General features: G+C 40.1%; 2 protein-coding genes across 2 annotated transcripts in view; one reads left to right on the top strand and one right to left on the bottom strand.

Moving 5' to 3' along the window:
- LOC309704413 (uncharacterized protein) overlaps window positions 1-7,068 on the bottom strand; it is a 45,760-nt gene extending 38,692 nt beyond the window's left edge. Inside the window, exons 1-2 of the mRNA XM_082529543.1 lie at window positions 6,580-7,068; window positions 4,850-5,385 (exon numbers count right to left, since the gene is read on the bottom strand). Of these exons, the coding sequence (XP_082385669.1) occupies window positions 4,850-5,361 (512 nt within the window). The 5' untranslated portion in view covers window positions 5,362-5,385; window positions 6,580-7,068. The remainder of the gene's footprint in view (window positions 1-4,849; window positions 5,386-6,579) is intronic.
- The window catches only part of LOC309704410 (uncharacterized protein), a 342,365-nt gene that overhangs the window by 148,903 nt on the left and 167,277 nt on the right, over window positions 1-26,185 (top strand). The gene's annotated exons all lie outside the window — the stretch shown is intronic.

Raw genomic sequence — 26,185 nt, 5'->3', positions numbered from 1 at the left:
ATTTTACTCAACTTCTGTTGTGTTTTGTGCACAGCGTTTTTCTATTTGCTGATGTTGCCTTTAGTTGCAGTGTTTTTGACCTCTCAGGGCCACAGTACTACTGTCACTCCTTAGAATTTCTCACATGTGCAATGTAGCCATGTACTTTCTCAATGTCACACAATGAAGCTGCACATGAGAACGCAAATGTCCAACTTGAGCAGGTAGGGCATCCAGTGCTCTTTAACCAGCTACCGCTCAACATCTGCGTGATGTCTGGGTGCAAAAGTTTGGGAATAGCAGAAGATTGTTAGGGGGATTTACAGAGATCTAGTGGATGCACGCTGTACTCAGAGATCACCTAAACCAATATATTTTAGGGTGACTTTCATCAGTTTAAAAAGAAATTAATAAAAAATGCCAATTTTGTCTTTAAAGTCTATTTGCATGCTAGGCTAATCAAGACCTAATCAATTGCTCTATTAAGTGTGCATTTTCCTGGACATGAGCAGACTAGTTGATCACCAGTGAGGAACAGACTTGAGTTGAATGACAAATGCTGTTGTGCTGAAATGCTATTCTGGTAACTGTGAGCAACTGTTGACCTGTTTTTACTGTCACAGGTGATCAATGACCGTCTCAGTACAGATTCAATATTTTACTGTTGGACTACACATGTTGGAATCGGGATGTGATATAAAACACTTTTATTCAGAGGTGCGTGGTTTGAAATTTATGGATGTAGTTGTTTCTTTATTTCTTTTTTCCCCTCCTCTACAGTCTCTCGTTTCTCCCAATGTGTTCATTCATTTTGTTGCTGAGTGGCAGAGAATTTATGCTCCAAAAAATATTTACATAACCTACTGTGGACCACCAACTCTGCGCTGCTAACAGTGGGTTCTGCGCGCACGCCCACACACTCACAGACACGCAGGAATACAACACAGAGAGATGTCCGGTGAGATCAGCTCTTATGACATAACCCGTATCCAGTTTTAAACGAGCAGTCATAATGCAAGGCCGAGCATGTGACAGTACGCGCCTCATTCATTAGCCTTGCTGTCTTGGTACAAATAGCCCAGCCTGTCAACTTCAAACAACATATCTTAAAAAATGAATAAATAAGTCTGCACTCAGATAGAAATCAGACATGTGATCAGCGCACAAGCAGTGAAGCGCACATGTGCTAACCATAGGAGCATCTGCTTCATAGTAGTGGTCTGCTTCAGCAGCTACTGCAGTATTAGCCCTGCTACAGTGCGGTGAACAAAACAGAGGTAATGTAACGCAACACTAGCATGTGTCGGACAGCAGGTTACCAAACCATAAGTCCTATGTGTCGGCTTGCTTAACTGGACATGCTTTAATCCTTTCGGACCTTCTTTGTTCCTCATCTGCTTGCTCCAGTTGGCGCTGTATTCGTCTTAGTGAACAATTACAAATAACATCTACGACTTCTATGTCCAAATCCCAAACATTCGATGAAAAAGACCCGACCGGACTTCCTATCACTTTTTGCTTTTTGGTCCATTTTTTAAAAAGAAGAAGCCAACACATGCTTGGCACGTTATAGCCCTTTAAATTATTTAACAACAAATTTTAGATGCAGCTTTCTCCCGCTGCAGGACAGTCCCATTTTAATATCTCTATTAGCCATTAGCATGTTCTGTAAGAGAACATAACTTGCCTTACTTTTTCACGCCTCGATTCTTGAGTGCCTGCAGCGAGCACAACTCATAAAAAAAATGGGATTTTAATCCCCATGAGAAATTCCCTGTGAGTTCTGTACTATCCACAAAAATGAAATGAGGAAGCTGGTAGAGATGCTTTTTGGTGCTTAGAGACATGTGATCAATTAGGTGATGGCTCACTGGCACTTTACCCCATGAGGGAATACTAGGTTTTCTTCTCAAGGACAATTAAACAGTCTTCTTATCACTCCAGCTGACACGAGATCAACAAGGGACCAGAGTGTGGAGTCATGGGCAACCAATTTTTCACTTAAAGGTCAGATCATGAAGGAGAAAGAGTTTCTGATAATATCATCTAGGTTGTAAGCAAGGGTTCAGTTTTAAAAAATATATGGTAGAAATGCTGCAGAAAGGCTTACATCGGTAACAGACAGTGATGACATCAAAACAGACAGAGTGCTTTTCAATACCAAAATTCTAAAAAAACGTCACCTTTTTCAGTACTGGAGTTACTGTATGTACCAAGTAGGGCTGTCATAATAAATAAATAAATACATGCCTGATTGCAATCAGATTAGATACTCATTTGCAGCAGTATTGATACCATATTTCCCTCTTTTCACTGACAAACTTCACACACAGCAGACAGGCAGACACCCAGCCCCTCCCGTCACTAGCAGCTGAACACATTAGCAGTGGCATAATAAAACAAAGCGTGTTAAAGACTGACACCGAAGTCTTTATGAAGAATTCCGCGAGGTCAGTAAAGCTCCTGTTTCAGCAGCACTGAGTTGCTGAACACAGATATTAACGTTTATGATGGTGTTAGCTGCTTAACTGTTAGCAGTTCCGCACATTAGCCGACAGTTAGGTTATTGTTAAGGTACCAGGTATAGGTAGTAAAAAATGATAACGTTACTGTTGCCATCATCGGTCCTACCTGTCAGTGATGTTATTAGGAAGGATTAATTTAACAGGATAACAAATTATTTACCCCTAAAAAGTGTCTCTTAAAGCCCCTTGTTGAACCTGAGAAGAGTCTACTGGTAAGGTTGGCTGTATTGTTTCTGCCTGTAGGCAGAAACAATACAGCCAACCTTACCAACACTATTTGATCACCATGAAATATATGGTGCCAAGTCACCAAAAGCAAAGGAAATAAACAGAGGTGTAGCTGAGTCTATTTACACGAACCATTATTGCTCTTATCTTTCGTTGGTTTTTTTTTTTTTTTTAATTTTGTCCTTTTTTCTGTCTCTGTGGTACCAAAAATTGCATCGATTATTGAGTATTTTCCCAGTACCAGTATCAGTTTGAAATTCTACTACGGTGACAACCCTTGTAGTATTGTCAGACCAATAAATTTGTATTTGTGCATATGTAAGATTAGAAATGTCAATAAAGGTTTGAGTTGATTTTTTTTAAATCAATTGAAAAAAGTTGCTCTTCTGAGGCTTTGCTCACATTGAGGGCTAAAGGTCCTGCAATGGTTTTGACCTTTCTTTTGTAGAGTTGTTTGTAGCAGCGGAAAGACAAAATCACCAAAGCAACCGAACACAAAACATGTGCGTCAAATCTTTTAGCAAACCATCATTAGGCACAAGTCCACATGACAGAAGACACGACTTGCAACTTGCAACTTCCTTTTGGTACATTTCTAATAGAAACAGCGGTCCACCACAACAATGCTCAGCTCTTCTCGAGAGGAGGGTCGTGAGGGATCGTTGGCTGACGCACACTGACCTATTCAGACAGATCATCAACGTGGGTTTGACTCACGTCACAGTGTCAGTCTGAATACCGCATGAATCATCCACTCCAATCTCTAGAGCTGATAATCTTTAATGATCTTTAATGATGAAGGCAAATTAATGAATCTTTGAAACAAAACTGTGTGTGTGTGTGTGCATATGTCGCCGTTTTAAAGTTTGTTTTTCGATTTCTTCCGCTTCAAAACACACAGAAGTCTCAGAGAGGAAATTTGTGGGCATAAGGTTGCCCCTTTATCTAGCTGTTTATCTACCTTTCTACACCATGTTTTTCTTCTCCGACTTCAAACACCACGTCAGATCATCCTTCTTAGATTCACTACACCTTCAAGCTTCCACTATCATAGGTCTACAAGAACACAGCAGAAGCTTGTCAGAATGCACCTATTCAGAGTTGGGTTTTTTAATCACTTGAAGACAAAGAGATAGAATCTCAGAGACAGAATAAATGTAGTTTACTTTTATAATCGTGCTTGTATTTTTATACTCTTGGTACCTTCTATATTAAATTCCAGGTACTCAGGAAGCACTTAGGAAAATAAATGTGAGTCAGGTCCTAATTTTGTTTTTACACCACCCACTTAACCACATCACGAATGAAAAAAAAAACATATTACAGCGGTTCATCTTCAGCTTCTTTTCATAGCGCCTATATCTGGATGCACATTATGTTCTTATGCTCCTGTGTGTTAAAACATCCCACAGATGAAAATGATCCCGGCAGGATGTTCGGCTGAGGGGGTAATAATAGAAAGTAAAGCAGACATGAGCACTTCTCCTAGGAAGTAATTTCACTTGGACTACTTGGCACTTTGAAATTAAATTAAAATATCTGATTATTAGAATAAAATGGCTGCCAGAACTGTTAGTAGAGGGAATACAGCTCGAACTGACTGATGAGCTTCAAAAGAATATATATATATAGCCAGGAACTAATTTGTGCTTGAATCTGAGCCTAAAGCAGCCCAGGTAAGTGTTACAGCACTTTCAGTCTATAGAGGCAAACAGACCGAGTGCTGGGTGTACTTGGGGCTGTCTCAATTAGGCGTGTTAACAAGTCCTATAACAGAAAAGCTAATTTACCTAAAAATAACCAACCCACCAGATTTGGAGGTTATAATACCAACCTTATAGACACAGAGGGAAATGCAAATTGTTGCACAAAAGATTTAGCATGTAAAACAGCCAAATCTCACATCAGCAAAGGACAAAGACTCACAACAGGTAACATCTACTTCTTGCCCAATACCAAGACACGCCCTTCATGTCTGCACGTGTCACCAGTGTGAGTCTCTCACTGGTGCTTGTGTATTTATATAGAAGCAGCAAGTTTCTACTGACAACTCAAACGTGTATGCAGGCGTGCCACCACACACACACAAACATTGCAGAGGACATATTTTGTCTTACCGATTACCAGGGTCAGATTTCCAGCATGTTAAAGGATATGGATTGCAGACCATGCGGAGACACCAGTTGCGAGGCCTCGTTGTTTGCTTTAAGCAGAAGAAGGCCACGGGGGCCAGGGCCGGATACGGCTGCTGTTCCTCCTCCTCGGAGACGCAGTCTGGATCACGGATGGGAGCCGTGATGCGAACTCCCAGTGTTGGTCCATCTTCCACTTCCAGCTCCGGTTCCTGTTCTTCATCCCCCTGAACTTCAGGACTCCACTCATTTTCTCCATCTCCTTGAATGCTACTGCTGCTGCTCCTCCTCCTCCTCCTCCTGCTGCTCCTTCTCGTCCTCTCCACCTCCTCCTCTTCCTCCTCATCATCCGGGCATCTTCTTCCTGGGTCATCTTCATGACCTTGGCCGTCATTCCTGTAGGATGTCGGTACAGCAAGCCTTACCTCCTCCCGCACCTCCTCCAGCTCCTGGCACTCTGCGTACTGAAAGCGCGCTCTCCCTTCGCCATCAGTCATGATAGAGCATCAGGCAGAGCCACTCTGAAGGGAGGTCAGAGGAGAGAAGAAGGTTAGAGGGAGTCGGAAAGTGGGGAGGGAGCCCACGGTGAGTCAAAGGAGGCAGACATGAAGGTAGAGGATTAACGGTGACAGAAAAAGAAGCGAGTGAAAGATCAACTTGGCAAAGAGCAACTGGAGACAAATCGCACAAGGAGCCAAATAAACACTTAGGCCATTTCCTCCTCCAATCCCTGAGCAGCAGGCGCTTCCAATCAATCTAAAACACAGATTTCCAATACAGTCCTTTTACAAATCTGCCAGGGCTTTAGGCTTTTCATGGGCTTTTATTTTTTTTTTAAATAGCCTTTCTTCTCAGTTGTGTTCTTTTCCCCTTAAAACGAACAAAAAAACAAACAATAAATGCTTTCATCAGACAAAACTGGGAGTCTCTGTCAGAACATCAAGCCTGAATTTCATAGTAGCCATAGTAATAACACAGTAAAGGCACCATGGAGCACTACAGACTGACAACTGCCTGCTGTTGCAGCAATTAGTAGAAATGCGAAAATGTGTTTAGTGAAATTAGGTAACAATTAAGTGCGAGTACTATAAGAGTATCATAATAGTAGAGGGATGTTTTTCCCACTCTGTCTCCCTCTCTCTCTCTCATTCTCTCTCTTCCTGTTGCTATGTGATTGAACAGATGGACTGTTCTGTCTCTGGTCTGCTGAAGGTTTTTAGCCCACACCACGCAATGGTGGGCAGGGAATGCGCCAAAAAAGAGGAAAAAAATCAAACCACCACAGCAATACTGATTATTATTGTAATAAGTGGAATAACGTCGAGAACAAAAACATTAGTGATCGTAATCCAGCTAACAGACTTTGCCCTTTTGAGGAAGCTTTTCTTTTTTCTTTCTTTTTTAACGGGCTTTGTTGTCCGCCGTTTGGTGTTACGTGAGAAGAGCGCATCTGACCCTTCAGGCAGTTGGAAGCTCTCCTCCTGGGGTTCTTTTGTAAACACCGAACAATATTAAAAACACTTTGATATGAACAGTTGCTGTAAAAGTACTTCCATACGCGTTTTAAACGGTATTAATGGAAGTAGAAGCCACCAGAGCGCGCATCATCTGTGCTTTTTCCCGTTTTTCGCCCCTAAAAAGTGGACTATCTCCTGCACTCAGTGTGTATAAAAATAATCACATGCAAACAGAAGAACTTTATTGTTTTAAACTACCTTATTGAGACGGAATCGGAAGTTCCCATAAGCATGATCCGTGACTTTCCGTCTTTCTAGCGCACCCAGCCTTTCTCAGCTTCCCTTTCCTTCTTTCCTCTCTTCTCTCTCGCTTAAAAAAAATCAAAACAAAACAAAAAAATATCCTTCCTTGGCTTGCCAAAGATCAGATGTAATCCGAGGGTCGTTGGAAATCGCTGGAAGTAATCAAATAAGTCACTTAAAGTCGTCTTGATTTGGCGCGTTCAGTTAAACGGGAACATCTATCCACATCCATGCATCCATCCATCCGCTCCTCTCTGAGGTGCTCGTTACGCAGCGTGGAGCGGAGATGCGCGCAGGAGGGTCGGGGCGTGTGGCTTTCTGAGCTGAAGCTCCGTGGATGGTCTGACACGGAATTTAAAAAAAAAAAACTTGGCCCAGGACCCGGGAGCCGTGACACGTGACGTGATCCCCGGCTTTAGGAATACGGCGCACAGTAGGAGACTCACACCCCACCCGGGCGCGAGAAACGAGCAGAGAGCCAAGCTGGGCGTGCACGCACCGCGGTGTTTAATGGATCACAAAGCAGACGGCATAAAGAGAGAGAAATTAATGCACAGTGTGTCGGTCCGTATTATTTTTGGCAATAATCCCAACACAGAGGACTATACCGGCAAAAAGGAAATACTGGTGGTGGTGGGGGACGGGGGTGCCTATATCTTCTATATTGTTCTTTAGAGTAAAAAATAAATGTAAAAAAAAATGCTGGAACGTGCTGGGAGTAAAAGGAAGCAAGTTTTGGTTTTTGACTTTATCGTGAAACATGGACAAAGACAAAGGAAGATAAGACAAAAAGTGAAAGAACATTTTAGATTTTCTCATAGTCGGACCCTCCAGGGTCATCGAAAATAAAATGGAAACACTGCAGAGTATCAAATGTACTTAAAGAAAAACTGATATGATACATATTTGAAGTTATATTTAGTTTAATTCAGTTCAATTCAATTTTATTTATATAGCACCAAGTCACAACAACAGTTGCCTCAAGGCGCTTTATATTGTAAGGTAAAGACCCTATAATAACACAGAGAAAACAGAAAACCCCACTGTCACTCTGTGAGCAAGCGCTTTGGTGGGAAGGAAAAACTCCCGTTTAACAGGAAGAAACCTCCAGCAGAACCAGGCTCAGGGAGGGGCGGCCATCTGTTGGGACCGGCTGGGGGTGAGGGGAGGAAGACAGGACAAAAAAAAAAAACACACACACACAGTGGAAGAGAGCCAGCGATAAATTATAAGTAATGATTAAATGCAGAGGGGTGTAAAAACACATCAGTGGATCAGAGGAAGTTCACAGCAGCCTAGGCCAAAATTAGTGAGGAGTGGAAATTCTATTTTACAACAGCCATCTTGGAATTTGCCATCTATCCATCAGTGAGAGCAACATAACCTACAGAGTTTTCATATCACCAAAGTTCAAAGCACTGTTATGCAGGGCATTAAGCTTGAATCTTACATCAGGCATATCATCCAACAGTGACAAAATTGACACAACACTTGCAAACAAAATGGTTAATGCCACAATAAACATGTCCATAATTATAATTATATTTAATATTTTTGTTCAGCATGTTTATCACAGTTCATCCTGTATTCATTCAGGCAACCGGCGCCTCCACAATTTGATTTGACAATCAATTTAAACTCCTTTAAACTCCCATATTGCTTGAATGATCAATCACAATTACATTGACTATATTTAATTAAGAGCATCCAAGGCTGACGGAGTCAGAGAACTAGAGATGGAGGAGCAAAGTGAAAGAAACAGGATGTAGGATGGATACTAGGAAAGTGCTTTACTGTTCATTTGACTCCTGGGCAGCCATGGGCCCTGAACAAAGCTTTTCTGTCCATAAAACATATCTTTGAGAATAACCGACACCACGATCGGGAGAGATTTAAAACTTCCTTCTTAAATCAAATCTTTCAAATCAAATCTTTCTGACTGAAGGAGAATTTGACCAATTGAAATCAGCAGCAGAAGGTCCTTCAGAAACACCAATGAAAATTCATCAATGCATTTGTGGTATAGAACTAATGCAGATAAATAATATCACACATTAACACCTTAACACTCACAATAAGATCGTCAAACAGATTCACCTCTTTGACGATCTTGTTTGCAGAGACACAAAGGAAGTGGACATTAGCCTCCACTGTGACTGCTATAACCCAATTAAATATCCCCTATGATGCGCTCACTCCTGTTGTAGATATAGAAATCCAAAAGGCGCATTGTTGTACACGCCGATTACCAACAAGCAGAACTAAACCCAGCTTACACAGGCAAGTCACATGATGCCCTCTTTGTCAAATCGTGTGTGGAAGAGCTACATTTATTAAAAAAAAATATATAATAATGATAAATAAATCAAACACAGGAACTGACACAAAAGGTAAAGAGCTGGTGGGAAAACAAAGAAAGGGTTTAACATCAAGTCTGCAGGGTGAAGTCTGATTTATGCTCTCAAGCTCTCTTTGTTGTGGTTCTCTTTTGTTAAAGCAGACAGTGTCTTTCAATACCTCCAGAAATGAGGGGATTTTGAGCTTCAAGCCCACTGGTGACACATGATAATAAGTGATAATGGTTGTTTAATGGACTGGTAACATGTGAAAAAGGTGGCAGGGAAAGACCAAGAGCTTTTTAAACTTTAAACTCTAAAAAAAAGCAGATGCTTAACACTTCAGCTTGGGTCAACTTGGGAATCGAGAAAGTCTTTCATCGTAAAATATAGAAGTGCAAGCATTCTAGTGGCAACATTATGTAAAATAATTAGCATCTGTGCGCAGAGAGAAAGTAGTTTGGGGGATTGTTTTGTTTTGTGTGTCTGTGTATTACATAATGGCTAAGTACACTGGCAGGTCAACAATCTGACATAATCTTTTTAATCTTTGTGTGTATCTTTGTCTTTACTTAGCCTGATTATTCTGCAGTTGGTTGTTCACTTTATAAGTACACCAGTGGGTTTCACTGAGTTTTTAAACAGTATCAATATTCAGCTTTTGCTGCTTTTTGGGGCAAAAAGCTTGAAGTCGAGCACGACAATGCAGTAAATTATATCAAATTTGACCGTCTTTACTCTAAAACAGACACTGATGCAGAGCAAAGATGCACACAGCTTTTATCGTCTGTGTGCTGCAGTAAACATAGCGACTGGCTCGTCACGTTTCAAAATCCAAAAATGCAGTGCTGGGTGAATCAGACCAGATGTGACACTTAAAGCCACCCCACACCACAAATCTTCCTCCCCCTGCTTTAAAAATCTCTGAACTCAGTTTCTTGAATTCCTAGTTAGGGTGCCAAAAGCCTAAAAACTGGAGCCAGGAAAGGACAAGTACTGGCCGTTTCTGCAGACGTCTTCAGCTGACAATGATCTTTGTGGTTTTGAAAACCTTTTGGCAAGACCTTTTATGATCACACTGCAAGTAATACAGGTTTAAAAAAATATATATATATTGAACAGTTCTGCGTTAGAGAATCAAATCAAATCAAATCAAATCACTTTTATTGTCACATCACATGTGCAGGCACACTGGCACAGCACATGCGAGTGAAATTCTTGTGTGCGAGCCCCACAAGCAACAGAGATGTGCAAACACAACAACACAAACGAGCAAAATACAAGAATGGCCAACCTGAAACTAATAAATATATGTACAATATATAATAGTGTATGCATTTCTGGATGTGTATACTAAATATTTTCCTACGTGTGTGTGTGTGTGTGTGTGTGTGTGTGTATACACATTTTTACAAATTAAATAGTAAAAAAAAAAAATAATAATAATAATAATAATAGAGCTGCTTTATGTAGTGCAAAGATCACCTAGGAGCATCAGTTATACTGGAAAATAATGTATAAATGCTGGGCTCGTGTACAGTACGGGAGCCAGCTGCCAAACCTTTTCATCGCTAAGCTGATCAAAGTTATAAATTGTCAAAAGGTTGATGTTCTCCTCTGTGGCTTGTGGTGTTTGAGCCATTACCCTGAAAGCCAATTAAGGAGTTTTTGAAGATGTGAAACTAAAGGGACAATGGGTTTTCTTAAATGTCCCTTTTGGCTCTCCTCATCAATATTGTGAAAATGCTAATTACCCAGGTTTTAATCAGCCACAAGCTCAGCTGAATCACTCTTTACCATCATCTGCATGTGCAACAGGAGACGTGAGCGTGAGTGTGTGTGTCCATTCTCATTCTCAGCTGTGAGAAAAAGTGACTAGTATGCAGACAGCTCGAGCTCTTCAAGCTCATCCCCCTCCCAACACCTGTCTTTCCTTCCCACCCGTCCGTCTCCCTCCCCAGGCTTTCGTACATGCAAACTTGGAATTCTGTCTTCATTACTCTATGCTTGGCTCCTATGAGAGTTTTGCTAATGCGGGCTCCACTCTGACGCCCTGCTCAGCTGTGTGTACGAGGCCTGGATAACCTGTGTTTCCCTCTCTCGTCAACTAACTGCTTTTTCTCTACCGACCCCCCTCCAGGAGTTTGTTCTTCCTCAAAGGAGAACCGTAGCTGATAATATCAGCTTGTTTCTGTTTTTATTACACAACAAAATCAACTCTGAGTCGAAATACCTGCAAGTACACAACACGTGGTTACAAATTCCGCAAGGGAGACAAATAATAGACTATCCTACATCTTTGGGGATTAAAACATCTCTTCACAAACTGCAATTCATTTGCCAACGCTCCAAATCAATAGGAGCGCGTGTGCTTCCCAAAGATAATCAATACTCCTTTGTCAGGTTGACATCTGCAACTCCCCCCCCCCACCCCACCCCCCATCCAATCCCATCTCATCATCCACCATCCTCCACTCCGACTCCCACACTTTCATCATCCGGCCTTTTCCTACCGGTTTCCTCATCTCGTGTCATTGCTTGTTCCTGCTAAGTTGGACTTTTGAAGCGGTGCGGTGAGATTGAAGCCACTGCAAACACAAAACAATGTTTTTTTTTCTGTCTCAAAAAGCTTTCCAGTTTGAAAAAGTGAAAATGTTTGACGTCAAATCGTGCTTTACAATTGGTGACGTTAAGTAAATAAGGCGTTTAGAAGCAATATATCAAACTGGGTCATTTAGAAAATTCATGTTTGACTACTTTTCCACTGAAAGCAAGAGTGCATTACATTACGCATCTCTTGAGATGTGGAGGGCAAAAGCACAACAAAGACTTCAAAGACAAAAGTAATGAATAAAATCAACAAAGTTGAGGCGCAGCTCTACATCGATGCCATTATCTTTGCCTCGGCTAGGCTAGTCCTCTGATCTAGCTTACTTTCACACGGTTGTCTTTGTCCTTCCCTCATCTTTGCTCTGCTGGTGTCTATTCGTTAGACCTGCTGGTATATGTGAGGTCTGTTCCTCTGTTCCTGAGCAGCTATGAGGCACTTCTATACTGTGCGTGAGTGAATATTGCACAAAGCAACTAAAATATACATATTCTTGATGTATTATTGAAATCAAACTGAGTGGAGTAAACAGAGGCATGAAAAAATGTAAAGCAGGGATGGTTGAAAGAGAAAAGGATGAGCTTTTTTAATACCCCATGTCTGTCTGCGTGCCAAAGTAATCATTCTAATTAGGGTATGGGAGAGGAAAAAATATCTGTGCATTCATAAATACACCAAGAAAAGAAAGAGGAAGCAGTTACATAACTCACACGCATACACCCACCCACAGAGTCTGCAGCAGGATCACAGCCAGATTTAGAGGGAAATTTGTCCTTCACAGATGTTGACATGAGAACGATACCTGTGTGTGTGTCTGTGTACATGTGTGTGTTTCAACAGTTAGGACTGTTCACTTGCTCATGAAGCTCATTCAGTGACATTAAAGTCTTCTAAGGTTGAACTCAGTGTTAAAATACTTACAGACAATCAGTATGTTTCACTCCGAAATGTTTCAGTCTCATGTTATCAATATTCAGTGTTTATGACTTGAAGGATGCAGCTCATTTGCTAATAGTTTTGCTTCATGGGTAAAGAGCAACACCTGAAACCTGAAGTTTGCGGATGGAGTTTCTAGTGCCTCCAACCTTGAAAGAGGCCACATGGTCTGGTACACGCGTCTAAGGAGCTTGGAAAGAAAAGCATCTGGACTTCTTTAAGTTGCTTGAAGACGTTTCACCTCTCATCCGAGAAGCTTCTTCAGTTCTAGGGTCAAATGGTGGAGAGTCCCAGATGAAGGTAAAAGGGAGTCCGCCCTGCTACTAATGCAGTGTGCCTAAAAAAGTGGCCAGGGAGTGTATATCATAGAGATAACCAGTGGCTGGTTGAGAAATGAATCTTGGGGTTCATTCACAAACATTACAGAGTCTTTAGACTTTGATTAGTGCGGTGTCTGAGGCGGTGATTATTTAGTGAGTTTCCACTTGTCTTGAGACACAGACAGACAACGAATGGCTTGTATGTAAATGTCAATACATAAAAGAAAGATGCAAGCATGACTCACTAATGTATTAGTTATTGAGGTTACATATTTTTTTAAAACATTTAAATTCATCCTTCTTATGCAATCCTGCCTCCTTGGTTTATCTTCCTCTTCATTAAATTTGGATTCTGTGTCATAACACCTAAAACCAATCCTATCTGTGTTCAGGCATTTGAATAGAAAAAGACCTGATGAAACTGATGTGGGAATGCCTTCAAGAAGTGGATCTGATTCGTGCTCTACGGCTGGAGTGTGATTACATTTGTCTGCACCCTGTCTGATTTTATCTATGCACACACACGCACACACGCACACACACACATGCATACACTCTCTCTCTCTCTCTCTCTCTCTCTCTCTCTCTCTCTCACTCACACACACACACACACACACACACACATACACATAGACAAGAGCTGACTACCTGCTAACCTCTTGAAATGTAAAGCTCATTTTCGATACAAAGACCTGCAGGTTGCTGCCCACATATACACCCCTACTGGTAGACTTCAAACTGATCCAGAGAGAGACAGAGAGGCTCAGAGTGAAACAGGGGAGAGACTGAACAGAGAGGAATAGAGGTAATCAAAGAGAAAGAAAGATGGAGTGGGACACACACACACACACACACACACACACACACATGCGCGCACATAGGAAGAGTGAGAGAGAGCAGTGCACAAACGCTGACACTGAGAGAGTGAGAGACAATGATGTGTCATAGCTGCAGTAATGACAGATACATCAGGATTATAATCTGCTGTTGTATAACAGCATCTGGCAGCCTTCTGGGTAATATTATATTAACACATACATGAACAATCATGCCCTTATTCTAAAAAAGACACGATTTGCCCAAACCTGTTCACATGGCGAATGAAAGACATTTGTTGTCTAACTGCAACCACATCTGCATTTTTTAAAGTTTATTTTGTTGATGCAACTCAACCCACACAAACTCTTGGCTATCTGGTTTATGTGCAACACAGAGCTGACCGTGACAGACAAGAGGCCATGTGTCAAATGTGCAGTGTCTACAGAACATGTGTCTTAGTTATAAACCCTAGCTAAGACAGATACGGTGCCGTGCAAAAGACAAAAGAGCCACCCATATGGCTTTAGTTTTTGTTTCCAAGCAGCCAGACGTTGTTGGAAGTTATTAAAAGTGGTCTTGAGCGATTGTTCTCCGGGCTTTCTTGAGGTCTCTCAAGGTTTTTCTATGAATATTTAAATCATAAAAAAATCCATAACTCAGAGAATGAGTGAGTCTTGTGTCTATACATAACAGACAACTTAGCAAAGAACCAATTTTAAATTGTATCTTTCTCCACTTTGTTAGTAGCAGCCTGTTAAAAAACACATAATTTCCTTAGTCAAAAAATGACACAGTCTGACAGGCATAAAATAGTATTTTTGCATCAACAACGTGCTATTAGTCAAAAAATCTGGCATATCTCAGCATTGTTTGCAGTGTGTTCTTAAGGAAACCAGACAAGTTGAGGACAGAAAAGTATCTGCCTGTAGGAAAAAGTCCATCAAACACCCAACACAGGACCTGAGAGATGCATCTGGCCCTCCAGTTGATCTATCTACTGTTCACTGAAGCCTCATCAGAAATGATCTCAGTGGAAGAGTGTCTGTCAACAAGTCATTCTTAAGAGAGAAAAGGCTGATGTTTGCCAAATACACAAGAACTGGACTGAAAATCAGTGGCAACAGGTTGGATAGATGATGAATCCAAATCCAATTGGGAATCTTGCCCAAACCGATTGAATTATGAACACAGCCCAGAACCTCAACATAACTGGAGCAGTGTGGGATCATCTTGACAGAGAAAAGAAAAGTCAGCCAAAATCCAAAGAAGAGCTTTGGATGTCCTTCAAGAAGCCTGGAGAACCATTCCTGAAGACTACTTAATGAAATGACAAGAAAGCTGCCTAAGAGAGTTCAGACTGTGCTGAAGATTAAAGATGGCCATGCCAAATACTGACTTTGAAACTTGTTAGATTAATACAGACTCTGTTTTTGCCTTTTATGCTCCATTTCCATTTGTTTGCTCACATTTCAATGAATCACTACAACTACTGTCTTAATAATATTTGCATATCCAGTTTCTGAAAAACAATGATAAATTTGGAATTGGACCTAATTGTGATCACCAGGATGATATTTGTAGAACTTTAATTATTACCCTATTAAATTCTAAATATTGTCATATCCATACTAAAGGTCTTAGTTTACATTGTGTCCCAGTTATAATGACACAATGTAAATATAGTGGTTTTGTTGAACTATCAAACCTGCACTGTGTGTCTTTGTCATTGTACCTGTATATACACCTCCAGAACCATGGTTCCTTGTCGCTGGGCCACTGGGCTGTTGAGCTGTTGTCCAGCTGTCCTGATTACTGTGATGTGATGACTTAAGAGGCAAAGACAACTTTCCTTGTCCCCCAGTCCCCCTGAGCTGCTTTCACAATGACTGGATGGCTAATGACTTTGAAATACCCTCTTGCATCTATTTTATGAGAATCTATTTTTTAAAGACTGACTAACTGGAAACAACAGTGCCATCATGGTCCACATAGATGGTGATGAACCGCGTAAGGCAACAAGGAAATCATTGGATAAAGTCTTCAAATCTAGGGACATTTCTCTGCCAATGAAATGAAGGCTTATACACTGTTAGAGTTTCTCCAAGATAACCTATAGTTGTGAAAGTTGGACAATAAAGAAACAGGACAGTCGCTGAATCAGTGCTTTTGAAGTGTAATACTGGAGACGCATTTTACCAATAATATGCACAGCCAAAAGGGCTAAAAGAACAGTTTTGGAAGACAAATAAAGAAGTTAAGAAAAGGACATTATGATTGGAAAAACAGAAGGAAAAAGGCGCTGAGGAAGACCGGCAATACGTTGGTGTAACACCATTATAACAACGTTAGGAAGGACTTTTCCCAGACTTTCCATCACTAAACCTGAACCCTAACTGATTTAATGAGGCTTTCGCAGTTTCATTGTACCAGAACAAACACAACTAAACTTTAATTACATCATGTCACTGGACTGGCTCTAGATCACTGACACTCACAGAAAGTCCAGTTAGATTAAGTCAGATATACTGACACACAAACCCAAGTCCATTTGACTTGTGTCCAGTGTCTGACTCAGGTAAGTTAGTTTGTTTTAGTCATTATTAATGAGTCCTTTTATTTTAAACATCTTGTAAGGGACATAAGAAGGGACAGCTGAATGACAGATGAAGCTTCCAGGGCATCCAACAGTTAATTTCTCACAAAATGCTCGTGCTCTTTGGAATTCTCTTTATTTAGCTATGGTCCAGATCCAGATTTTAAAATACTCCTACAGCGTTTGGCTGTTCACATTAGGGAAAACAAAGCTAAACTAAACTGGGACATGAACAAAGTCAGTAGAAGACGGGGAACAATTAATTTTCCTGAACGTTCACTTATTGAAATTCTGTCAGTCACAGCTCCAGTTCCAAAATAAAACTCCCCGTTTGACTTTAGGATTAATTGGATTGCATATTTGGGAAAGAACACACCACTGTTACATCACACTGGTAAAAACGGTTGAAAGCTGTGTCACAGTTTATAAAACGCTTACATAATGAAAAAAACTAAATATGTCATGTAAAATCACGTATTTTTTTTTATATTTTTCCCTTAAAATCCCTTAAAATAATATTTAAATAGTAAAATAACATCTAAATAATTAATTAAAGAAAATAATAAACTTGGAGTTAGTGTCAGACATTGACTCTAAAGGTGAACTGTAATGAATATCTAAATAAAAGTTGAATTCAGACACTCAATGTGCAGGAAACAGCTTGTGAGGGGAGAAAAAAAACGTAAATCAAAAGGTCCAGAGTTTCGGCTGCACTGGGAACAGAAATGAATCCACAGAAGAACGAAATGTGACAGGAATTATCTTTTCAAAATGATGTGTGATGTTTCTTTTTTGGGAGCCCACATATGGAGCTAACACGGATCCTTTTAAAATTATCTGTTGAATTCTATTTTTATTTGTTTTGTCACTTTTTTTAAGTGATGCTAGCTTTTGTCTTTAATATGGTATTTCCCCAGGTAACAGCTTTTAATCTAAGATACCACGGAGTACAGGCTATTGAACTAAAGTGTTGTTTACAATCACTTTTGTATTGAAATGCATTTCAGGATTCTGTATGCCTCTCTTTAGTGATGCCGAGGGAAATATGGGACCTATGAGAGAATTATTTTTCACTTATGCCCACAAGTTTTTGGACAGTAACACATTTGTCAACCACAGTGATTTTAAACCAAACAATCAGCATATGACTGAAGTTCAGACTTACAGTTCTTATTCAAGGTTTTTACAAAAAACAGATAAAAGTCATTTTGATACGCACTCCTCCATTTTCAGAAGCTAAAAACTAATTGGACGAGCTAAGATCATTTCAAATCTAAGGACTGTTGTATAATACTGGGATGAAAATCTCTTTGTGCCTAAAAAGGACAGTTAAAAGCTAGAAAATACAAATCTCAACTTCAGATATTTTGTCTGCTTCATTTGTCAGGAAATAATGAGGGAACAGGCCTCAGCTGGCCATGAAACTGCTTGTCAGTCAACTGTCCAATTAATTTTGAGCCTCTGAAAATGCTGGGCTGTGTATAAAAATATAAAAAGTTCATGCAACACTTTACTTTTTTCAAATTTACTGTGGTGGTGTAAAGACTCAAAACTACCAAAAGTGTGTCTTTATTACTGACAAATTAATTGACCTAACTATAATAACAGTTTTAATGCCCAGTAGTGTCAGATCTAGAAAACTTTACATGGAGGGGGCAAAGGAGGAGCAAGAGGTCTAGGCAGACCTATAAGTATGTGAAAATCCCCTAAATGTAAATGGAGTCAACAAAACATCCACAAAAAACACTTTAAATCTATTTATTGAATCATCATCTCTTCTAAGAAACCAAAGACACTTTTCAGGTATAAATGTGAAAAAAAAAAAGTTTTAACACAGGTGATTTTTTTTACAAGCTTGAAAGTAGAAAAACTTCACTCACACCCTGCAGTACTCACTGGCAAATCAATAACAATCTTGCATGGGCAAAAGGTATTTTAGGTTGAGGGGGCAGCTGGGAGGGCAAGAATCCCCCCCTTGCTCCCTGTAGATCCACCCCTGATGCCCAGTTTCTGTAGTAATGACTACTACAACAACAACAACAACAACAACAACAACAAACTTTATTTATATAGCACATTTAAAAACCAGGGGTGCATCAAAGTGCTTAACATACAAAAGAGTAAGATGAAGTAACAAGGAGGATGAAGGCTATGGCAAAGTACCAACATGGTAGCATGTTAAAGTAGTTAAGAATAGACTGAAGATAGAAATAAGCATTAAACTAACTAACAAACAATCATTAACTGGTAGAAAAAGTGAGGCTAAATAGGTGGGTTTTTAACTGCGATTTGAAGGATTGAATGGAATCAGACTCACGGATAGCAATGGGGAGGTTACTCCATAGATTGGGTGGAGCCAAGGCAAACGCTCGGTCACCTCTAGTCTTCAGCCAGGATCTCGGCTGTGCCAAAAGTGACTGGGAAGATGATCTTAATACTCTAGCAGGGGTGTATAATCTAAGTAGCTCAATCAGGTAGCTCGGAGCTATATTGTTAATAATTCAGAAGGTGAGCAGCAGGATTTTGGATTGAATGCGAAACTTAACAGGAAGCCAGTGCACTACTAACTCCTTCCAGCCCTCATTTAACACAATTCATGAAGCATTATGGGATGCTGTTTTAGGTCCAGATTATTTAAAAATAAGTGGCTTCAAAAGGATAGAGAAAAAGGCAACAAGTGAGGTGAACTTGATTTGAGGTTTTACTCTTTTACTCCTGTACTTTCTGTCTGTCTTTTAAAATCCATCACTGCGTTTTTCTGCTAGACTTTCCTCTCCATTGACTGCATCTGAAACAGTTGTCAGATGAGTCTGCACTGCCTGTCACATTAGGAGCTCCCGCAGAGAGGTAGACATAACGTGTGACAAAGACGGTAAATAACGGAGTGGTTTTTTTAGAAGGTGTGCGAGCTGAAAAGAGACACACTATTACAAGTGAGACGGTGTAGGGAAAAATGAGCTGGGCATGACACAGAGATTTGAAAAAAAAGAGAGAAAGAGGGGGATGAGGAGACAGACAGGAAGTAGCAGACTTCCCGTGCTGAGTCACACAGATCTGCAAAGTCTCACTACACTTCCAGAAACTTCTGTGCAGCCCCATCACCATACTCAGCTGTGTAATGATATGCTTTTTTGCATTTGTTTGTTTGCGAGTGTGTGTGTGTGTGTGTGTGTGTGTGTGTGTGTGTGTGTATGTGTCTTAGTGCAGCTGTGCATTCCAATCAGAGAGATTTTACCCTCTTGCCACTTCTGAGGGCTCCACCAGCCTCCCCCTCCTTCACATTATCCACTAATACCCTCTGCTTCCCTACCATCTGGATAAGTCACTGATACCATCCACTACACAAGTGTGTTCATCTGTCTCCGAGCTCACGTCTAAGATTCACACTAAGAAGAATTAGCTGGTTTATATTAATTCTAACAGGAACCTGATTTAGAAGGAAAATTCAACAATCTTTGAGTTCAATTTCACGTTTCTGACTGCTCAGGTGATTGTTGCCATACTCTGCATCATATGTAATGACTCACAGCCAATACAGCCCAACATCCTAACCTGCAGAGGAAAATGATGCACATTGTCATTTATACAATTTGGTGAACATGCATCAAACTTGTGTTTACTTCAAAGGTACCTTCAGACTGCTGACATTTAGGACCAAACCATGAAACTTTTAGAATCAAAGTATACCTTTTAAATATTTCTCTTTTCAAGCAACTTGAAGATACCATTATATACAGTCCTCTGCAGAAGAACTGTAAGCCCAACACACTTATTTTCCTGGGACAATAGCTGCAGCAATTTATGGAAAAACGCAATAAAAACAGAGCTTGTGTGATTCTAAAAAGCCTGAAAGTCAATATTTGGTATGATCACCTTTATTCTTCACAGTCTGATCTCTCTTAGACAGCTTGCATGTCATTTCTTTAAGTAGTCTCCAGGAAAAGTTCTCCAGGCTTCTTGAAGGACATCCAAAGCTATTCTTTGGATGTTGGCTGCCTTTTGTTCTGTTCTCTGTCAAATCTGCTTCAGTAATGTTGAGGTCAAGACTCTGGTGAAGGCCAACCCATGATTGATAGTCTTCCACTGTGTAATTTTCTATCCAGTGATTTAAAATCACTTTTTATTATAGGACTTCTATCTTCATTAAATTTGGGGGCCTGGTGACACAGATAAGGTGGCATTAAAAATAAATTTGTCCAAGAAGAATAGTATTGAGTTTGCTCACTGAACACAATGATGTAATCAGTAATGACTGTAGTATTAAATGCATTTTGAGTAATGGTCCTTTGTGGCTTTTTGATGCACTCTTATAATTTATGACGATCATCCTAAGATAAGGAAGAACAGGACCTTCAAATACCCTCTTGTGGCCATTGTGAATACAATACTGCAGAGACACTGCTGTAACAAGTGATCAAATTCAGTGATATACTTGTGACTGGTCCTTGTGCAAAGGAGTTAGAGACAAGAAAAGTGGTTGGATCCAGGATAATTGGGTTTAACCCTTGACTGTGTACAAATTTGTGCACTTCACGTGCTCTGTTTAAGGTTCTGAGCCTAAGGGGGTGAGCATATTTGTGCTACGATGGGAGCCAATAAACAGCCTAAAGGGATTCATTTGCCTTTGATCATTTCAAAGTTTGTTACATGCTACCTTTTGGAATAATTCTGTCTTTCATGCAGTGCTTTTGAAATTAGTTTTTTATTTTCTTCTTTTTAATCTGGATAAATGAGAAAGACACATAGCTATAACACAAATTACAGCTAGATGCCATTCACTGTTGGTTTATATACTCTGTGTACACTAGACTTTCAGCTTAGTTACGTCATCCTATTTTCTTTTTACAAAATGCACACACACACACACACACACACACACACACACACACACACACACGCACGCACTCACACACACACACACACACACACACACACACACACACACACACACTTTTCAAACCCAATAAATGTGGCTTATTAGATATAATTATCAAATATTATGCTTACGATATTCAGCATTTATGTGCACTGTGTGTATGTGTGTGTATGCGTGTGCACATGTCCACGTGTGTGTGCATTCGTTTATGTCCTTTGAGGATTGTGAGGTTAGAGGAATGGATCTCTAACAAGGTCTGTGGCTGCATCGCCTCCACAGAGTTGCCTTACTGCTCTTACTAATGAGACAGCGGCACACACGTACGCACGCACACGCACGCATGCATGCACAGACACACACACAGAAAAGCAGACTTTTAAAAGTCTGTGACCTGACATGGTGAATCACAATTTCATCCGATCTGCCTCCAAACAGCCCCACTCACCAATCCGTTTCCTAGTTCCTGTGTGCGTGCGTGTGTTTGTGTGTGACAGAGCGAAAGTGTATGTGAGGCCAAGAGGTCCTTGTCCTGCCAGCTTCTGGTGGCTAATCCTCCCCATTTTTCGCTCTCCCAGTGACACACTAAGGAGTCACACTCTATGTCTGTTTTCCCTTATTTTCTTGTTTTGTAGTTGTGTTTATGAGAATTTCTATGTCATTTTTTTTCTTTTTCAAAGGTTTTCTGTATTTGGTTTGTTGAGCCATGTGCATTTGTGATACACTGTGTGTGGCTATTTGCTGTAGAGTAAAACATGTGTTTATAACCAGTGTTGGTCAAGTTACTTGAAAAAAGTAATCAGTAACTAATTATTGATTACTTCCCCCAAAAGTAATCCCGTTACTTTACTGATTACTTATTTTCAAAAGTAATTATTTACTTAGTTACTTTTTAAAAACATGATTTACAACCTGAATAGGTGATAAAGCGATAGATCTTTCAGCCCAATTCTACTTTTTCTGCATAATCCATAATACAAAATGTAATCCAGTGGAAAAGTCTCTTTTTAAAACTTATTTTATTAGTTTTAATCTTTTAACTTTATGCATCAAGCAAAAATGTAATTATAGCAACATTCTCTGACTGGAAGAAATTTGTTTAACATTTAAACCTATTTTCTGCACATTCCAGCACATAAAATAGAATAGTTTTTGTGTTTACACTCAGTCTTTCAAATAGATGCAAGTAAAACACAGCAGAAAATAAATAAAATTAAAGACTCAGCGGTCCTGTTGCTCTATTTTCACCTGTAAAGCAGGAGTGGGGTAGGCGGAGGTGTGCTCTGGTGCAGGTGTGCCGTAGCGGTCAGTGGAAGACTCCGCGAGTTTCTCTGTGAATTTCCCATTACATCATAGCACACTCTGTGCTTGCTTGGAAGTTTAAGGGTTTTTCTTCCGCTGTAAAGAGAAGTTTTTCTTCCCACGCACAACGGACACTAATGTTTTTGTCACTTTTTACGGAATCAAACTCAAAGTAAGGTCAGTACTTCCACGCTTTAAACGCTGCACGCTCATACTCTCTCCGCACTCGATATATGATCCATTGTTGATCTGCACACAGCTGTTGTCACAAACGTAGCACTTGCTTACGTCACTGTCATGAGACATTCTCGCAAAAAAAATCACAGTTTTAGTAACGCAGTAACACAGCGTGCTTATAGAACAGTAATATAATTACCTTTTTTGCAATAGTAATCTCTTACTTTACTCGTTATTTGAAAAAGTAATCAGATTACAGTAACGCATTACTCTCTGTTTATAACATAGGCATTATTGTCCAGCAGTGTGATCAAATCTGAATATAGCCTTTGTGTGAGAACAAACTGATAATGACCTACATACACACACACATAGTCCTGTCCTACACAATATGTGATGCTGGATGTGCTGGATCGCCTGCCCAGACTATAATCACGTTGCATCCACCAATCGGAGTGCTGCTTCTAAGAACAGATGGCGTTGACTCTGTAAGCTGTTGGTATGATTTTGCCTTGAGCTCTGTTATGCTGTCTTTCTTAAGGAATATTATTGTGAGTCATCTACATTTCATTGTTGCGGTGATGCTGTCTGCAGAAAATGTAGCTCAGGGCCCTGCACGCTGTGTTAACTATGTTTGTGTTCACTATGAAAAACTAGTAAAAACTCTCTGAAGCTGATGATCTAACACAGTAAACATGAACCCTTGTGTCAAGTGAACACTCACTAAGGTTTTCTGCCCTTCTTTGGTTACTGCTGGCTGGCCTGTCAAATTCTCTCATGTAGTTTCATGATAGGTGATTTTCTTCTTCGTTAAGTATTTAATAGCGAGTCGAAGTCACGTACAGGTAATTTACATTACACGTGACATGTGAAACAAACAGAAAAAGAGAAGGTAAAGTCGCATTTGCATGGGGATGATCAAAATTAAAAGAACTGGTAACATATTTATAATAAAAACATATGGATGTTAATATTGTCGGTTTATGTGACGATGTTCGTGTGAAACTTCGTTGAGATTCCCAGACATTTGGAAGAAATTTCACAAACTGACTTATTGCAACAGCCATGGACCCAACTTCGAGTCATACATGTTACATATTTTCACACATTAATTGTATTATTTTTAAATAAATGATAAATATGCTGCTTGGTTAGGCTTAGGCATTAAAAACTGCTAGATTAGATTCAGAAAAAGTTCATGGTTTGAGTTAAAATACAATGGCTGTCACCTTTTTTAAAAACTTTGTTTTGTTGGTTTTTCATGGTAATTCTTCCCTTCTTTCAAAGCAGTGAAGAAAAATATGTTTCCTATTTAAATACAGTGCTTACACATTTGTGTCTATGAACACGACCAAAGAGACTGATTTTTCTTGACTATTTCACAACTTCCCGTAAGACTAGGCTGGATTCTCAGAATAGCACCAGCAGCAACGGCACAGCTCAGGTGATCACAGTCATTTAAAGAAAATCGACTGGAGCTCACAATACCGATTATTTCATCACTTATTTGTAAATCATTTACCCGATACACCCAACTTTACGTTTCCTCCACTTCTAAAATCCCACTTTAGCTCCCCTTTACTCACAGTAGGCATGGTTGCCTTGACATGAGTGTTCCCCATCGTCACTTCTCCGCTGGCCTGCACTGTGCTTATGATCTGACTACAATACAGTTGTGTTTCAGCATTTCAAGTTTCAACTCATTTTCACACACATACACCTTTAAAAAGTTGAGAGCACAATGGTTTTACACATTTTGGGGCTTAAATGGAGCAGTTTTTAGAAGCAGTGACATGCTGTTTTCTCACTAAGATTTAATCACTTAACAAATAATTTTTTATGGAGGCAGTTACTGAGGACATGCAGCTCTATCCTTGGGCGTCTGTCCAACTGAACCGGGTCTTCTCAGCAGTAGCATTAATCAAATGAACCAGACTTTGGTGGGTCAAAAGTGCTCAGGCATGGCAAACTTTACCTGGTGTGAGTAGACTTTTGTGGGACTGCTTTTGTATGATACATGAAAAGTTTAGCCTCTTGTTCAAAAGCTTTTTAAACCACCAACCTTTCTATTGCCCGAACACCAGCCACAGACCTACACTGCAAAATATTTGGTAAATATAAAGCAGACATAGACAAGCGTAGAAGGATGATATATCACCCCTGGCATCACTCTTCTTCAACCAGTTCCCACCTGCCCATGGCTTTGTGTGCATTTCCACTGTCATTTATGCTCTCGTCACTTTATAGGCTTGACTTGTAAACTGACCAACCAGCTGCTCACTCAGAAACTTTGTGCGTGCCTTTGAGATTTGTACCAAGTGTTTGTTTGTGTGTGTACAGCAAGCAAGAAAGAGCTGTTGTCAGTTGATTTATAGGCTTTCTGGGAAGCCGCACAGCGCAGCTGCTGTCATACTACAGATCAAAGGGGATTCCTAGACAGGCTGTAAGGAGGGGGGCAAAGGTGACATGCTGCATGGAGGCATGGAGATGGAAGGGCAGGGTTGATGCAGTGAGGAGAGATTAATGAAGTACTGATGTCAGCTGTTCTCTGCTGATTAGTTTGTGACCACTGTTTGCTTTCAGAGCCCATTGCAACTCCAAATTAATCCAACACATAAAGGATTAGGGTGCTTGAAACTTGGGCTGCCAATGTAATCAATATAATGGGAAATAAATGCAAGTAATCCTACTTACATCAGGGTTAAAATGTTTACATTTGACTGCTCCTTTACAGACATGCTGATTCAACTCTGTGATGTATGTTTGGATGTTTGTGGTGCTGTTGATTTGCAGTGTACATGTTACACTCAGAGGTGTTGGTTTATCTTTTACACATAGAATAGAATAGAATAGAATTCAACTTTATTGTCATTGCACATGCACAGGTACAGGGCAACGAAATGCAGTTTGCATCCATCCAGAAGTGCTTTAGTGATATAGATATATTACAATATATATTAGCAATAATATAGATATGTGAGTATATTACAGAAATGGGTACACATGCAGTCGATAATACTGCTGTTCTAATAGACTGTGTTACATTTAGCTGAGTGCCTAAGAAATTAGCAACTGATTGTATATATCTACTTGTGTGCATAATGTAGTGTCACTTTGCTTTCTGGGTTGCATTTTGTTTGCAGAAACAACCCATTGTTCCACTGATGATCATTAATCATCTAATGTAATCTGGAGAGTAATGCTGCTCTATCCTGCTGCTGGTTATGTAGCCCTTGTAATCCAATTGGTGTGTCACTCACTAACTCTGTGAAACAGCAGACGTCAATCCAGATGGCAGTAAAAATCACTCTAGGAATTATTGTGAATTATTTTCTTGATAATTGAAATTTATTTGATGGGAGAGTAAAAAATAAATAACCAAATCTCTCCTGGTAATTCCTAACATGAGCAGCAAACACCTCTTTTTCACTGACACAGTGCTGGGGATTGTGCTGGTGCAGAGCCAGTCCTGCCCGGCTGTCTTTTGAGAACCAGCTCACATTTCCAGAGGTCTGGGAATTAAATGTTTTGTAGTGTCACTAGCAGAAGCTGAGGTAATTTTCTTGGGATGAAAATAACAGGTTGAAAGATTGGACC

Source organism: Aulonocara stuartgranti, assembly GCF_965226115.1.
Source record: "Aulonocara stuartgranti genome assembly, chromosome: 4".
Lineage (NCBI taxonomy): Eukaryota > Metazoa > Chordata > Actinopteri > Cichliformes > Cichlidae > Aulonocara > Aulonocara stuartgranti.
This window is presented reverse-complemented; position numbering and strand designations above follow the sequence as displayed.